Source organism: Athene cunicularia, assembly GCF_003259725.1.
Source record: "Athene cunicularia isolate RWA chromosome Z unlocalized genomic scaffold, athCun1 chrZ_part1, whole genome shotgun sequence".
Taxonomy (NCBI): Eukaryota; Metazoa; Chordata; class Aves; order Strigiformes; family Strigidae; genus Athene; species Athene cunicularia.
This window is the reverse complement of record NW_020799142.1, coordinates 343,591-359,973: the sequence shown is the minus strand read 5'-3', so window position 1 is coordinate 359,973 and position 16,383 is coordinate 343,591. Positions and strand designations below refer to the sequence as shown.

General features: G+C 38.2%; 1 protein-coding gene across 8 annotated transcripts in view; it reads left to right on the top strand.

Annotated features, from left to right (window-relative positions):
- Window positions 1-116: 116 nt before the first annotated feature.
- The window catches only part of PPIP5K2 (diphosphoinositol pentakisphosphate kinase 2), a 52,366-nt gene continuing 36,099 nt past the window's right edge, over window positions 117-16,383 (top strand). For 3 of the 8 annotated variants that reach the window (XM_026865655.1, XM_026865654.1, XM_026865653.1), the window contains exons 1-6: window positions 118-458; window positions 10,933-11,333; window positions 12,765-12,960; window positions 13,656-13,746; window positions 14,579-14,664; window positions 16,015-16,169. In XM_026865655.1, the coding sequence (XP_026721456.1) occupies window positions 11,190-11,333; window positions 12,765-12,960; window positions 13,656-13,746; window positions 14,579-14,664; window positions 16,015-16,169 (672 nt within the window). In that variant the 5' untranslated portion in view covers window positions 118-458; window positions 10,933-11,189. Of the gene's footprint in view, window positions 459-10,932; window positions 11,334-12,764; window positions 12,961-13,655; window positions 13,747-14,578; window positions 14,665-16,014; window positions 16,170-16,383 lie in introns of all 8 variants that reach the window. The other 5 variants (XM_026865660.1, XM_026865658.1, XM_026865661.1 and 2 more) reach the window with 4 other exon arrangements.

Sequence of the window (16,383 nt, the reverse complement as noted above, 5' to 3'; positions counted from 1 at the left end):
CCTCGCCTCCTCGGGCTGCGACCTGGGGACCGGCGGCGGTTGCCGCTATCCCGCGCATGCGGCGCTTCCGTACCCTGCCTCCGCACGAGGAGCTGGCGTCCATTCCTGCCCTGGTACGGCAGCTCCCCTGGTAGTGGGTGGAGGGGCGGCGCCCGGGGCCAGCCGCGCCGCGGACTGTAGCCTGGGCTTTCCCAGGTTAGTGTTGGCGGCTCGGCGTGGTGGGCTTGGCCACGGCGGAAGGGTGATTGCTGCGGCCTGGCTGGCTCCGCAGCGAGAGATAGATCCCGTGACAAGCGGAGTCGAGGCAGTGGGTAGCGTACTCCTGTGGTGGGAATCGCTTCGCCGGATCCGGCCCCGCTACCCGATGTCAGGATGGGCAAATCCCTTTTAGTTCTCTTTGTCTTTCACGCGGACCTAAAACGTGCTGTTCAGTAAGATGCAGTCATGCGTAAAACATGGTGATCATAGCCAATAAGCACATCTAGCTTTTTGCATCATTTTGTGGTTTATTCTGTTATCGGAAGCAGTTTTACTGAAATAGCAGTAATGTGAGTTTGCAGTGTGGTGTGATGTCAGAAAGGCAGGTGTTGCTTTCTGGTACAAAGAAGTATATGGGTGAAAGGCAGTGTTCCTAAATGGTGGGACATGACATCTCTTAAACTACTGGATTTGGGGCACTCTGTTAACATCCCCAAAACTGATTATAAATTCAGTGAAAAATTAGCTGCGTCAAGGGAGATTGCTATCTGCATTGTAATCAAGCTAGGAAACATAAGTAGCCAGCAGTCCTAGAGCTGAGAATCAGTTACAACTAGTCACCAGAAAACAACCTGCTGGGAGGTGAGATGGAAGAGATGTATAGATAGAGTAGCCTGTGTAACATTTCTCTTTGTTCTAGTGATGTTTTCTTGAACCTGGGGACTTTACCGAGTATTGGTAAGCTTTGAATATGCTGGGATTTTGACTCTTTCATTGTTCTCCTGTAGTAGTTGATTTTGTAGTTAGCCACTCTCCTCACACAGGCAGGAAGACAGGGAGATCAATATCACAGCCTCAGTGAAAGAAGTGGTTTCCTTTCACATCCAAACCAATTCTATCTAGTGCCCTAAGCTGAAAAGCTACTCTCTGAGTTGTTAAGGTAGTTATGCATTATGTTGCTTTTCTTTCTTTCTTTCTTTCTTTCTTTCTTTCTTTCTTTCTTTGTACTGTTTCCCATCAACTATTTATGCTGCTCTGTTTCCATCTTTTCTGCATCATTTTTTTTCTCTAATAGCAAGCCAAACTTTTTTTTTCTATGCCTGGGGTATCAGAATTCCCATAGACTCTACCTTTGTTTTGGTGAAGAAGTTTTGATTCAACCAATAACAAAACTGTTCTTGCTATTTAGAACTGGTTTTGGCATAAGGATTTGACTGATGTAATATACCTCTTCTGTGGTTCGATATGTGAGAAATACAAATTTTTGTACTGGTTGATTGGCTGATTCTTTCTGTGGAAGACAGTTTCATTCTTCTGGCAGTTGTGGTTAAAACACATCAGGCCTTCATATGCTGAGCCTAATGAACTTTGGTACAGAATTTTTTGCAAAAACTTTCTCATCTTTGTAAAAACTTTTTCACTTCTACAAAGTTGAAGTAACAAGTTCTTTGTGAGAATATAGTGAAGCTGTTTTGACATATTTGGGGCTCTAAACATTCATAAGCCAGCCTTTCTTGAAACATTCAAGCTTGCCACAAAAATAAATGTCTTCATGTGATGTGTTCGACAAGGTTTAATTTAGAATGGAACCTTGAGGTTAATGAATGTGAAGGTTATCTGTTCTGTGGCTGGGTAGGAGACACTTGTAACACATACCAGATGTCAGTTTGTAGTAGTTGGTTTGCTAGTTTAAAAAAGTACTGCCTTTCTATCTTGAAGGGAAGACAGTGATATTTACCAGGTAGATTTTTCTAGACTTTTATGGCTGTTCTGACACTGAAGGATGGTAATGGTTCATTTTGCAGTTTATACTCTGTGACTGCTAAAGAGTTGAAAGATGCCCTGTGATGGTGCAGTGTTTGGGGCTAAAATTCAAGAGTTTTAGCAGATGTCATTACATGTGTGGAAAAGTCACATTTCTGCTGGTGAGATAATTGGGGGGAAATAAGTTCTGCGAGCAAATAATTTGATAAGGAAAAGATGCATTGAAAATTACTTTAAGTTTGGTAATTCTAAATGACTGGAAATATTTTGCTTACCTAACTATATAATTACTAGAAAATAAAAGCATAACAGTTGTGTTTTAAAACTAGGAATCTCATTCATCAACAACCTGAAAAACATGTTTTTCTTCACTGCAAAGCTGGCTTCTTACTAGAATCCTGGTTCTCATGGCATGGTAGAGCTCTTAAATTTTTAGTCCCCTGGGCTAAGCTACTGTAATATGGATGGTCAGATTGAAATCTTACTTTAGGCACAAACATTTAGGTGGCATGGTTCTTGGAAGAGAAGTCAGGTCCCTGAGAGAAGGTTTAGGCAGCTGCAGTTTGCTGGGTAGCCTAGGTATAAAGTATTTCAAGAAATATAAGTGCCCCAGTAAGTAACACTGATGAGAGTTGTTTCTGCTAGGAAATGCCAGTAAGGTGGGTATTTCTGGATTCCTGCTGCTTGAGAGTGCAGATGTCTCACTGATAAGAGGTTGTACATTAGGTACCTGCCTTTTGCTTGGAATCCGGAGCAGCGAGCTCTCCCCTGTAAAAAGAAACACAGTTGCCAACTTCAGAGAAAGCTAGTGGTGTATGGGGAAAGTGAAATTGGATTATGGTAGCATAGAGGTTAGAACAGTTGAATGGTCCAGGGCAAATAATGTTTTTGTTCCCTCCTAGCTCAGCGATTTTAAGTTTGTCAGAAAAATGTCCTAACCACCAAGCTGAAAAAAGTGTGGATAAAAGCATCTGTGCCATATACTTTACTGCTGAAGATGTAGTGCAGGTAACAGTGCGATAGATTTTTTTTTTTTGTCCAGGAAACATATTTGAAGCACTGTGGTGGGTTGACCTTGGCTGGCCACCAGGTGCCCAACAAGCTCCCATCAGCAGGGCAGGGGCACAATCTATGAGAGAAAGCTCATCTTCAAGATAAAGACAGGAAGATTACCCACCAACTACCGTCATGAGCAAAACAAAGTTGATTTGGGGAAATTATTGCCAAATAAACAGAGTGGGATAATGAGAAATAAGAAAATATTTACAAACAGTCTTCCCCCACCTCTCCTTTCTTCTCAGACTCAACTTCACTCCCAACTCTTCTACCTCATACCCGCAAGCAGCACAGGAGAGTGGGGACTGTGGTTAGTTCATCATGCTTTATCTCTTCTGCTCCTTCTTCCTCATGTTCTGCTGCTGCTCCAGCATGGGGTCCCTCCCACAGGAAAAGAGTCCATGAACTGCTCCAGTGTGGGTCCTTCCCATGGGCTGTAGTTCTTGGAATAGAATATTTCAGTTGGAAGGGACATACAATGACCATCTCATCCAACTGCCTGACCAATTCAGGGCTGACCAAAAGTTAAAGCATGTTAAGGGCGTTGAGGCATTGACCACCTCTCTTGGAAGCCTGTTCCAGTGTTTGACTGCCCTCTTGGTAAAGAAATGTTTCCTAATGTCAGGTCAAGCTCCCCTGCACAGCTTTGAACCATTCTCACATAATCTATCACTGTATCCCAGGAAGAAGAGATCAGCACCTCCCTCTCCACTACCTGGGTTACAAGAATGGGAATCTTGCATGATACCACTACAAGCAGTTATTCGTGAGCTGTTCCAGTGTGGGTCCTTTCCATGGGGTGCAGTCCTTCAGGAACAGATGCTCTGGCATGGGTCCCCTGCTGGGTTACAAGTCCTGCCAGAAAACCTGCTGCTGGATGGGGTCCTCCCCACAGGCTGCAGCCTCTTCCAGGAGCTCCAGCATAGCCTCTCTTTGGGCTGCAGTGTCCCTCAAGACACATCTACCTTCTCTGGCGTGGGGTCCTCCATGGGTTTCAGGGTGGCTGTCTGTTCTGCTGTGGACCTCCAAGGGCTGCAGGGGGACAATCTGCTTTACCATGATCTCCACGGGCTGCAGAGGACTCTCTGGTGCCTGGAGCACTTTCTCCCTGTCCTTCTTCGCTGACCTTGGTGTCTGCAGGACTGTTTCTCTAACTTTTTCTCACTCCTGTCTCTCAGCTGCTATGCAGTGTTTTCTACCCGTTCTTAAATATGTTGTTATGGAGGCACCACAAGCATCACTGGTGTGCTCAGCTTTGGACAGCAGAAAGCTGGCTGGAACTGACTCTGCACAACATGGGGGCAGCTTCTGGTGTCTTCTCATAGAAGCCACCCCTGCAGCCCTCCCCAGTACCAAAGCCTTGCCACATAAACCCAATACTAAGCACTTAATATGTCAAGGAAGACCCCCCTCCACTTCAGAATGCTTCTTCAGGTCTCAGTAGGGTGAAACTGAAAGGTGAATAGCCTGCTTGGAATGGGAACTGCTATAATTTTTCTAGTAGAGTAATGCATAAAGTAGTACAAAATAATTCTGGACCACAAAATATTTGCAGTGTTTCTGCAAACAGAATTTAGCATGTTCACAGTTGTCATTTAGCATAGATTATGGCTTTTCATCTGACAGTCTGAGAGCTGTGCTTTGCTTATAGGCATAACCAAGTGACTGGCTAAAATCAAATATAGGCCACTCTTCTCTTTTGTGAGATTCTTGTCATGTCATCACTTCGTGACAGATTTTGGAGACTGCCCTACCCCATTGCCTTTAATGGAGAAAGTTGGGATTAGCGGATAGAGGTCATAGTTGTAACACATCAGGCTGGGAACCACAGGACAAAAAGGTTCAGGGTTCTTGGTGTGGGGAGAGGAAGGTAGTAAAGGCGTGTCTATACCTGTGCTGGAGTTCAGTGGAACAAGTTGTGGTGGAATCTTGGGAGAGTCTGGGAGGAGAGTGAGTGGGTTACAGCCTCCTGGTTGCAGCAGGTAAAGTCAACTGCTTTTAAATGGAGTAGAAGAAGAGGGAAGGATTAGTTTTATATTACTGAATCCCAGTGTCAGTGCCTACCCCTTTTTGCCCATGCCACACTGGCTGCAGTGGAGAGGAGAACATGCAGTGGTCTGCCCTGCTGCCTTATGGTACTTTGCACATTACTTATCTTGATTTAGGGGATGGTGGGAGAAGAGCAGCCTAAATCTTCCATCTGATTTCCTGTGAAAATACTTACAGAATGAAAAGGAAACTTTGGAAAAGCTTGTATTGATGAGTAGGTTACTTATGATAAGAAAAGATATTAGCATATTGTGAAATCTAAAGATTGATGTTAGTTTAATGCAAGATCATAGCAGGTGACTTAGTATCTGTAATTACATCTTTTTCATTTGCCACCTTTTTTAGCCTATTTATTTAGTTTTCTTTTGTACATCAGCACAATTCCTTGCCTTGTGTTATGAGCGGAGCTGGGTTACAGAAGATGGTGATAAACTTCTTAAGGCTGTTGTTGAAATTTGTATTTGATGAGGAGAGCTAAAGGCTTTTCTCAGTTTCATGTTTCTTAATCAACTTGTTATACCACCAGATCTTATAAATTCAAGTAGTTATTAGAAACCTTTATATCCCTTTGTATTTTCTGTAATTATTGTTTCATTAGGTTTGATTTGCATTTTGGGTTTTTTTGTTTGTTTTACAAAGACATTATCAAGCTAAAACTGTAATATTCTTTGTGATTGAGGGATATTGAGATAGAGCTGTTCTACATCTTTTTCTAGATTTAGTCCATCTCAGTAATGAATAGCTGCTACTCATCACACAGGATGTGTCATATAACAGAACAACGTCTGTGTAAATGTTTCGTATTACTGACTGTATGACACAGTAGACACTGAATATTTAAGTAAGTTGGAGAGGATATTTGCTCTTACCTATTTGTAAGGTACAGCAATAAGCAAGATATGTATGATTTGCTCACCATGTTGTCTTCAGCAGCTTCTGTGTCTTGACATCCTTTTACTTTTCCTGCTTTTTGCCTGTTCTGTCTCCTTTCTCTTCCTGGTCATCTGTCAGACCTGAGCTTGAGCATGGGCCTTGTTAGTAGTTCTAGAGTGTCACATTTAAATCTGAAGTATTAGGAAGTTTTTTTGAATCATCTATAGAAAGGTGTTACACATCCACACAGCGCTCAAGATCACAGTCACTGCTCTCAGCTCTCTCAGAGTTCAGACTCTGCCGATTCTTCTTCCAGTCTCCCATTGCGTCCCCCTTGCTGCCTCCCCATACTTTATGCTCTACCAGCCACCCATCAAACTGGCTGTCTTTGGTGGTTTGTTACATCATAAATCATGTTGCAGGATTGGAATTTTAAGGATAAAATTTAGCAGGAGTGAGGCATTTTTGCTGTTAAATGTACTGTTAATGAAAATGTTAGGTATAGCGGTTCTAGCAGGAAGATGTTGAAAGCTTTTTGTCATCTCACTGAGACTACCTGAAGAATTGATATTAAAAATCATATGGGCTTTAACTACTTAATTTGAATTGGAGGAAGCTGGTAATGGACGCAGTTTGAATATGCCTACAGAGGAAAGAACTGAAACTTTAAAAGAGCAATATGGGGAGGGTTTAGGGGAGTGGCTTGTTTTGTTATTGTTTTGTATATATATGTACAGAATCGTGTAACAGATGAGCACGACTTACACTTCTTGTACAGTTACCTGTTTGTTAAATTCCACAATATAAATGTCACAGTGTTTTGTAGTTGTTTTGTTATAATATTTCCTAAAGTTGTTTTCCTGAGTGGTTTGTGATTTAGAAATGTTTTATAGCTATTTAATGTCTGATGTGTTTGGTTTTTTTCTTGAGATAATAGATGATGAGCATTTTTACTCTTTTTGTTTTTTGTTTTTTGTTTTTTCCCACTGGTTTCCATTACAGTGAAGTAGAGGCCATGCATATTTGTTCTTCTGGTAGCTGTAGCAACACAAAAGAAAACCTGGTGAAATGCTGTATTTTATACGGGAGTTGTGTATGTTTTTATTAGCCATGGGACATGGCTGTTAAAACTTTGAGCCCCTTTTACATTGTTGAGAGTTAGTGGAATGCTAACCTTTATGGTCTAAGTACATATGGCAAACACCAGGGCTGGATTCTTGAACTGCTAAAACGTGTAATGGGGACAGGAAAACTGTTTGTGGGAGTATCTGTTAACACTTAGTGAGTATTACGTTTTGGTTTATTCTTTTAGAATATACTTGTGGAAGTGGAGAAATACTCTGTTAAAAAAAAGGCTGTAGTTTGCCCCTGGAATGAACACCTCATTTGGAGTGATAAACAGACTACCCAAATCTGTGATTCAAATACAGCTCTATTTGTATGTTAATATTAAGCTTGTCTATGTGTACTTTTGTATATTAAGAATGTTACTTTGTATACCTTTGACTAGTAAGTGGTAGTAGTATCAGTTAAACTTACGGATTTTTACTTCCCCTTTGCAGTGCACCATCTAACTTACTAGGGAAAAACTGAGATGAGTTTATTTTAAGATAAAAATGTAAAATTGGCAGATTTACTGTTTTCTTTAATTTTTTTTTTTGGCCAAGATCATGTGGTGTATGTATCATGTGGTGGTCATGAATAGTAAGTTTTCGGACATGTGTAATGAATTAGCCATACATTTGGTTGGAAGTCCTTTTCAGAAACAACACTGTTAGTTAAATTGTATTTTTCAAAATTAGCAGAAATTTTTTTTATCTGTGAGCTGTAAAACAGAAGCCTTGTGTAACAGCTGGGGTTTGAAGGGAACAGTCTAATTAATTTTACCTGGAAAGGTCATTGCATGGCAGGACATTGTTGCCTGGATATTCTTGATGCTCTTTGGAAATGGGTCAGTGTATATTGCAACATGAAGCTTTGGGCTTTTTTTTTTTGCTTACATAGTAATCTTCCATGCTTGAGGCATGCATGTAATCTGATCTTCACTGTGTGATGAAGTTTATGCTCATGCATCAAGTACGAGAGGATCTAACATAAAGCTTCTTTGCCCCTATATTGCTGCAGCTGCTCACTTCTTAATACAGAAAAATGGTACTAGGAAGTGTCTTTCCTGCTCCAGGGGCAGCAAGATGGAATGCTGCATAGGTCACTCTGTGTTAGAAGTTTCTCCCATCAGCATTGACAGTACTTCTGCAGCAGGATGACAGCTTCATTGTCTTTTTCCGCCATTTATTTCTCCTTGGTGTACGTACAACTTGAACCATGTTTTTATCCAAGCATGGTCTTACTGTGGTTTTGATGTCAGATAACTGTAGATGTTTTTAGGAGACTTGTATAAATTGTTTAGTGAAGTTGCAGTCACTCTCATATTTGTCTTTCCATGTCTCTTGTGGTGTGTGAAATAAGAGTCCAACAAAAGAAGGAAGGGGATTCCTCAGTTTTTATAATAGCCAAAGCATTTAGGGAGAAAGAATTTTAACTCCCATCTCTGAAAGCATTTATTCTAAAAATTAAATAATTTATTCTTTATATCCTGACTCAAATTTATGCTAATGACAGCATCTTGGAGATAAGCTGGTAACCATCAGCAGTCAGAATGCCAATTTATATGCAATTCAGTGAGTCCATGTGGTAGTCTACAAGCCTGAAAATTTTCAGTATCTTTTCTTGATTTTGTGTCTTTAGTCTTATTTTTACAAACTGTCTGAAAACTCTGTGTTCCAGTGGCAGTAGCACAGAGTAGCAATCTAGTAATTCATCCATCTTCAGATGGGTAAACAACGGAATAAATCTTGAAAATAATCTGTTAATTCCAAGAAGGCTATGGAACTGTTGAAAGTTGTTTTCTGAAAATGAAGTTCCACTTGACAGGTCTGCTTGCCACCAATAACACAACACTCCAGATTCTTCAGTTAGGAAGGTAGAAAACCACTGTTTCAGATCAGGTTGTTAGGGGATTAAGTCTGTCAGGTTATGTCTTTGTGTCATTTGTAGACAAACATGTTGTGCTTCCACTTCGATCTTTATTTGGTTTCTACTTGCTTTGAGAAGCAACAACTTTGTGTTGAGAGACTTGCATAGTGCCAGAGGTCCTCAAAATATACTAGTCACTCATTGTACACAAACTTCACAACAAAAACTGCTCTCACAAAGTGCACTGTAGGCATAGATAGGGTGAAAGAAAGCTTAAAAAACCTCTTCTGGTTACCTCCTGCTTATCTGCTTCAAGTGGTTGCTTTTCCTTTATTATGAGAAAAACCTTACACTTTAAAAAGCTGTTAAGACACTTGTTTCCAATTTACAGAATTTGGGTAGTGGGAGAGGAAGCTGATACAAGAGGAACTGTTAAACTTCATTTTCAGGCTTTACCATTTTTTTCAAGTCCTTTTTGCTTTTAATACCATTTCAGAATTTTTTATTAGTTGCCAGTGTATGTTGGCAATAACCTCTACCTTTCTGAAGCTTGATACAAATAGGATTTGGAAAGCTTGTTTTCTTCACCATGTCATAAACAGGATTGATTTATCTCAATACCTAATCTCTAACTCTTGTGGGAGCAAGATGATTTAGGTGTTTGAAATTTAATTTTGTTCTTGTTGCTTGAAGTTTGAATGGATGCAGTTTCACATTCTAAGGGAAAGTAATTTTTCATTAACAGAATTGAAGGGGAGCAGATAAGTACCAAATACATTTCAGAAATTAATCTTTTTAACCTCAGCTGTCACCCCAGGATCCTTATGTGTCTGTTATTAGGACCTCAGCTTGAGCTTCTGGATCTGAAACAGCTGTATTGTTTACCCATGTGTAACCTATTGCTCTGATTTACGACAGATTATACCTGGGTAACTTTTGCTCTGTTTACCATCCTCTTTCACAGGAAGCTGAATGGTTGATCACCATTGGGAATTTACTATTGCTTCACTTTGTTCATAGAACAGCCAGTCTTTTTTTGAAAGATATTTAAAGACAAATTCAGTTCTGCTGAGACATCATTGTTGAATGGCGCTTACATAATGATCTGACTAATAAACAACTTAATCTAAAGCATTTGATCAGATGAGCTTCGAAACAAGTAACTGCTTATTAATTTTCTAAGTAGTAATAATGAATTATAATTAATGGTATAAAGCCACGCACAGCTTACAGCAAATACAGTTACCTAGTTAAAACAACAGAAGGCTGAGCTCTGAGTCTCTGTTTCTATATACAAGTTATTTGGCTAAGATCTTATTTTCACATGACTGGTTAAAAGTATACAATACATGTTCACTTTACTGGTACATTAGTGCGTAGAAGTACTTTTGACAGAAGGCAGTGCTAATCTACATCTTAGTAAATATTATTTTTTCAGTGTGAAAGCAGTGCTTTGCTGGAAATAAATAAGCATCAAGCTGGCACATACATTCTGCTTTCGCACTGAAGATTTACTCTGTTTTTGAAAGAATAAGTTTCTATTTAAGCATAGTCCTAATGGAGACTTTATAGTTTTCATTAGCATTTTTGTCTGCTGTTTGATTAGGAAACTTTTGGGGAAAAAGCAGCTGGTGACAAGGATGGTGAGTTAAATGTCAAAAATACTGGTGAGGATTTTTTGGGTTTTTTATTTTTTGTATAAAATATGTACACTGCACTTTACCCTTCTTAAATTAGGAAGAAAATTCATTTGACAGTTTTTACTTTCATGAGTTATATTGTCTACTTTTAAAATGTCTGCAACTGCTGTGAAAATATCTTGAAATTATTCACCCCAGCTCTAAACATACATGTAAAAGTATAGACTGTGTGTAGTGTGCAACATTTTATTACTGATGCTTTGCTCAGAAGTATGTAAATGCCCAAACATGCTTCTAAATGAGAAGGGTTTATTTTTATGTGCCTTTATGAAGTGTGGTTTTTCTTCTTGTTGTTTGTTTCTTTGGATATTTCTTTTAGGTTAAAAAGTTGTATCATCTCAGAGGGAAACTGTAGCCTATTGTGCGTTTCTTGAAGCAACAACTCAAGCCAATAATGAGCAGATGATACCAGTTAAACAGTGTCTGGCAGGCAACGTCATCACACTGTCAACACTGCAGAAGCAACATCAGAGAGCAGAGGACTTTTGTGTTCAGGAGTCAGTGGGAAACATGCCCAGTATCTCAGCTGCCAAAGTGACTAGAGTTTCTGCATAGATCTCTAGAAATCTTGTAACCATGTCTGTTAGTGCAACAGAGAATGATCCTCCTAGATTCTTTGTGGGTGGAGAAGATGGAGAAGAATTATTGGATTCAGCCAGATCTACAGATTATGAACACTTCTATGACCATGGGGAAGAAGAGGAGGAAGAATATGACTCTGTATGTAGGTGCATGCGTATACTATTCTGTATGTTCGCTAGCATAATTTCAATTTGAAGTGGTGTTAGATTACAGAAGTCAATACTGAAATGGTGGTCTGAATTGGGAAATTGTACATATTCAGATAGTGATCTGTCAGATACGTTTGGAAATACAGCACACTTGAAAAGTAAGTATACTTTGAAGTAGATGTGCTTGACTTTAATGCAGAGTTTTAGGACAGGTGAGGTTGATGTGCCAGCTTTGCAAACTTTATTTGGATTCTGTGAATTAACTTGATGGCATAAGCCTTCATTTTATTTGTTTGGATAATTAATAGAAAAAAATCATCAAGATTTTTTCTTTTTGTGTGTTTTGTCAACTCCTGCAGAGTTAACTTGATTTTTCAGTTCGAACAGACTCAACATTTCTTTTTTCATCTTACTGTTGTTTTCATTAAGATCTGACATGTTTTCATTCTTCTTCCTTGTCTTGGCATGTAGAAGGTGCATGCTAAACTTAATTATACCTTAGTTTATTATCCTTGCAGGGTGTTCTGAATTGTATTTTAGCACTGCTTACCAATTTTTAGTTTGTTAAAAACAAACTTAATTTATCATGCTTGAGTCATCATGTTATGTAATATTTTTAGCTGTATTTTGCTGTTCTTTTACTCTGTTACATTTCACCTTAGGTAATAGATTAAATTTTCATTGAATGCAATCATGTCTAAAAAATTTAAATACAAGAAAGTATTAATAAACTTTACTGTGTAGAGCAAAATTAGCAGCTCAAACACATTAAGTTGAACTAAAGGATTATTCTAGGAAATTTTTGTTTCTTTTTAAACAAAGGAGGAGTAGGTTGGATGTTGTTGCACTTAGGAATACCACTGGGGGAAAGACATTTTTAAAGTCTTATAACATGATGGAAAATATAGAGTATACAGAGGAAAAGTGAAACTGTCTATGCATAAAAGAAAATCTATACTACTGTTTTCTGGTTTACTAGTTTTCCTTTTCATTATTCACTTGTAGTATTAGGTAATAAGATGAGAAGCCTTGTGAACTACTAAGTAGATGTAGAAAAATTAAATCGTTTAAAAAATAATTGATACTTAATTTCAGAGTAAGCCGTAAGTATGATTTCATTCAGTTTTGACATTTCTGGCTTAGATTTTGATCCTGTGTATTTGTTCCTGATACAGTACTCCAAAAAAGTAGTGTAGAGCTATTGAATAGTTTCATTTTTTGAGGCATTTTTCATAAGGATGCAGTGCAGCATGCTGTCATCCTGTGTTTTGTTACCTGCTAGCAGTTTACCTGATTAAATACTAAGTTAAAGGTAGTATGTGCATTTTAACAGGAAATATCTGCTCTAGTATTGTGCTACTAAAATGCTGTTATGTTCCGAGAAATCTTAATAATTGCTTTTTCTCCATGCTCTCTTCAGCCACCAGAAAGACAAATTGCAGTTGGGATTTGTTCAATGGCTAAGAAATCTAAGTCCAAACCAATGAAAGAAATTCTTGAACGCCTCTCGATGTTTAAGTACCTAACTGTGGTAATATTTGAAGAAGATGTTATTTTGAATGAGCCAGTAGAAAACTGGCCTTTATGTGACTGTCTCATTTCTTTTCATTCTAAAGGTAAATCTAATAATAATACCATAAAAATTTGTGACATATAAATACTTTAACCATTTTGAGGGTCTTTTTGGTTTTTTGTCTCGTAGTTTTATTAGATTTTTCTTAGGCAGTGATTCATTTGTCTTATTATACTATGACTGACTTTTTAGAGCTTTTTAAATTATGCTGGTTTAATTACTTGAGAAAGTCCCATCTAACATGGTATTTAAAGTAGCTATTCCATGTGTAGGTATTTGTGGAGCCACTGGAAATAGTGATCTAGAGCTTACTTGGTCCAATAACTGCGAATTCATGCTGCTTTCTCAGTGGGAGTTTTGGGTCTCTGACCACTTGTTCATGTATCCCTACTAATATCAAGGGGGTTTTGTGGGCAGTGAGCCACAGATGAGTAGACTGAGGTTAAAAATTATGTTTTCAGTCAGAGTCAATAAAGCCTTAGTTCAGGCCCTATGGAAGTATTTGGAGTGGGGAGAAGGGAATTGGGGACAGGACCCCTGCTTTTGACAGCCTATACTAACATTAGAATGTAGTTTTGTGATTGTCTTAAGCTGACATTATGTCTGTAGTTTAGGAAGCATCTTCCCATTTGAAATATGTCTCTGATTGTACTCTAAATCTTGAATAAAAAGATTCTAAACTATTTACTGGTATTGTGTCTTGTAGCTTTAATTTATTTGCCTTAATAAATATTTTAGGATTTCCACTGGACAAAGCAGTTGCCTATGCAAAGCTCAGGAATCCATTCATAATCAATGACTTGAATATGCAGTATCACATACAAGACAGGTAAGCAACACTAATTACCTGAGAACAGCAAACTACTTTCATGTCAGAGACTGTGAGAATCTGTTATTATTGCATAGCAACAGTTAACAGTGAATGTTATACTATATTAATCTATGCATAGTTTTCTGAGGTATATCTTTAGGTGTGTTTTTTCTTTTACTGCTTTTATATTGATACATCTGAAGATTTAACAAGGTAGAAATTTGGTGATTTGTTTGTCTAAAGCTTAGCAAATTAAAAAATTTAAACTCTGAAAATACATATAGCATAGGTATGTATAGCAACCGTACAAACTCCTGTAATTGTTGAATTCATGTGATTTACCAAAGGTCTTTTTTCCTGTTAAGTTGATACTTAATAGAAATGTAGTATTCAAAGTGAATTTTCTTCTGGAGCTGTAATCATGCATAGCAAATACTAACAAAACAATAGTGAACAAAATACATAAACACTGGAGCCTTCTGAACAACAAGCAGACTTGCTGGTTTGGGTGCCTTCAGTTGCTGTCCTGTATAAACTTTTTCAACCCTTCATGTTAATAATATCCTTTAACAAAACAATTCTTCTATGTAAATTGCTCTTGCACTGTCAGAGTGGAGATGACAGGACTGTCACAGTAAATTACATTTTTATTGATAGTGATGGGATCACTGCAGAGATACAGCTGTGTCACTGCCCTTTAAAGCATTATATTAAGTAGAGTATTATATATGTAATCTTATGCTGTGTGATTTAAAAAAAAATATGCCTTTTTCCTTACTCATGGACTGTAAAAACAAAATTTTGACAGCATTTGCTTTCTTATTGTGCTACTTCTGTTCTTTTCTTCTAGAAGAGAAGTATATGGTATTCTTAAAGCTGAAGGCATTTTACTTCCTCGCTATGCAATTCTGAACCGTGATCCAAACAATCCCCAAGGTAAAAAATGATGACTAAAATATCAACCACTTTTTGTTTTCACTGGAGAACAGCACATATAGCAGAAAGCTAAATTTCACTTGCTAGACAAGTAATTCATTTGTGCAGAGATTGATTTCTCCTCCAGTGTTTATAAAGTATTGTGGATTAACCCCTACTGGCTGTGGGGGACATTATGTGAAACAGAAGAGGCATTGAGGCTGTGTAAGCACTGTTTAACAAAAACTAAAATATCAAGACTGTTCTGGTCACAGATTCAAAACATAGCACCATACCAGCTGCTGTGAAGAACCTTAACTCCATCCCAACCAAATACAGTACAGGTATGCACCTAAAAAGCATGATGCTGAAGCCTGGTGTTACAGTCCTCTTAATCCAATGGCCTCCAAACTCAAACTGAGTTCTAATATGTCACTAAAGAGAGCAGCATTCATGATGCTTCATTACCCACAGTAATTAGTAATTTTACATAGGAAAGTAATATTGACAGAAACAAGTCAGGCTCTTGAATACCTTCCCTTCTAAATGGAAGCAACCATATAAGGGAAATCTAGTCCAGATAGACCTGCAGATTATATACTCTGAATATAAATTAGAATAATTTTTTTTTCTGTACCTGAAAACAAACTTAACAGGTTTTTTTACTAAAATGAAAACTTACAGCAGCAATAGGAGATTGCAATGACAGGGCAAGACACAGGAGTAAGAAGTAAGAAAAATAAAGACAATTTAAGTATTACTGTGGTGTAATTCCTCTTAAGAGGTAGGGAATTTTGAGTTAAAATACCTGTGTAATCTAGGGGGAAAAGGACTCATGTATCCTACAAACGTCAAATAAAAGCTGCTACATTCATCCAACCAGCAGTGAAGAGATTCCTGATCCCTGATTGCAGAGGACTGTGCGAGGTACATCAGTCTCACAGTATGTGAGACAGTTCTCAGTCTATTAAAAGTACTATTGTATTTTGCACTATGCCATGTTCAATGTCCATCTGCCATCCCCATGATATTTCAGAGAAGGTCACTGAAGAAAGAGGCACACAGCCTTAGCTTCTGTCTTCAAAACACTAAAAAAAAAAAAATAGCGCCCAAGTAAGCTTATGCATCTGTAGGAGACAATTTCCTGTCTGACACTGAGTAAATCAACAGAATCCTGGAACAGTATTCAGGTAACATAATGCAGACGTGTTCAACACATGATCATCAAATCTTTGTGCAGTCAGTAACAAATCAGTGAATCAAAATGTAATATAATCTTTCAGTGTCAACCTACAAAGTTATCCTAAATGTCTAATCATTTCATTCCATTAATATGTTATTACATCTCTGTTGTTTGCACTGTTTCTTCAGAATGCAGCTTGATTGAAGGAGAAGATCATGTGGAAGTGAATGGAGAAATTTTCCAAAAGCCTTTTGTAGAAAAACCAGTTAGTGCTGAGGACCACAATGTTTACATTTATTATCCAACATCTGCTGGAGGTGGAAGCCAGAGGCTTTTTCGAAAGGTGAGGGTATTGCACTAAAGCTGTTGAAAATATGTAGATACCTAAGAGAATTGCCCTATCCATATGTTAGCTGGGACCTATTTTATCATGTCCTGCTTGTGTAGGAGTAGTGGCAGATCAGAGAAATTCTTTTCAGGAGAACATGTAGATTGAATGAAGACCCTTATTCCTTGCAATAGATTGTCATCCACTGCAGATTCTTACAGGTAAAGAA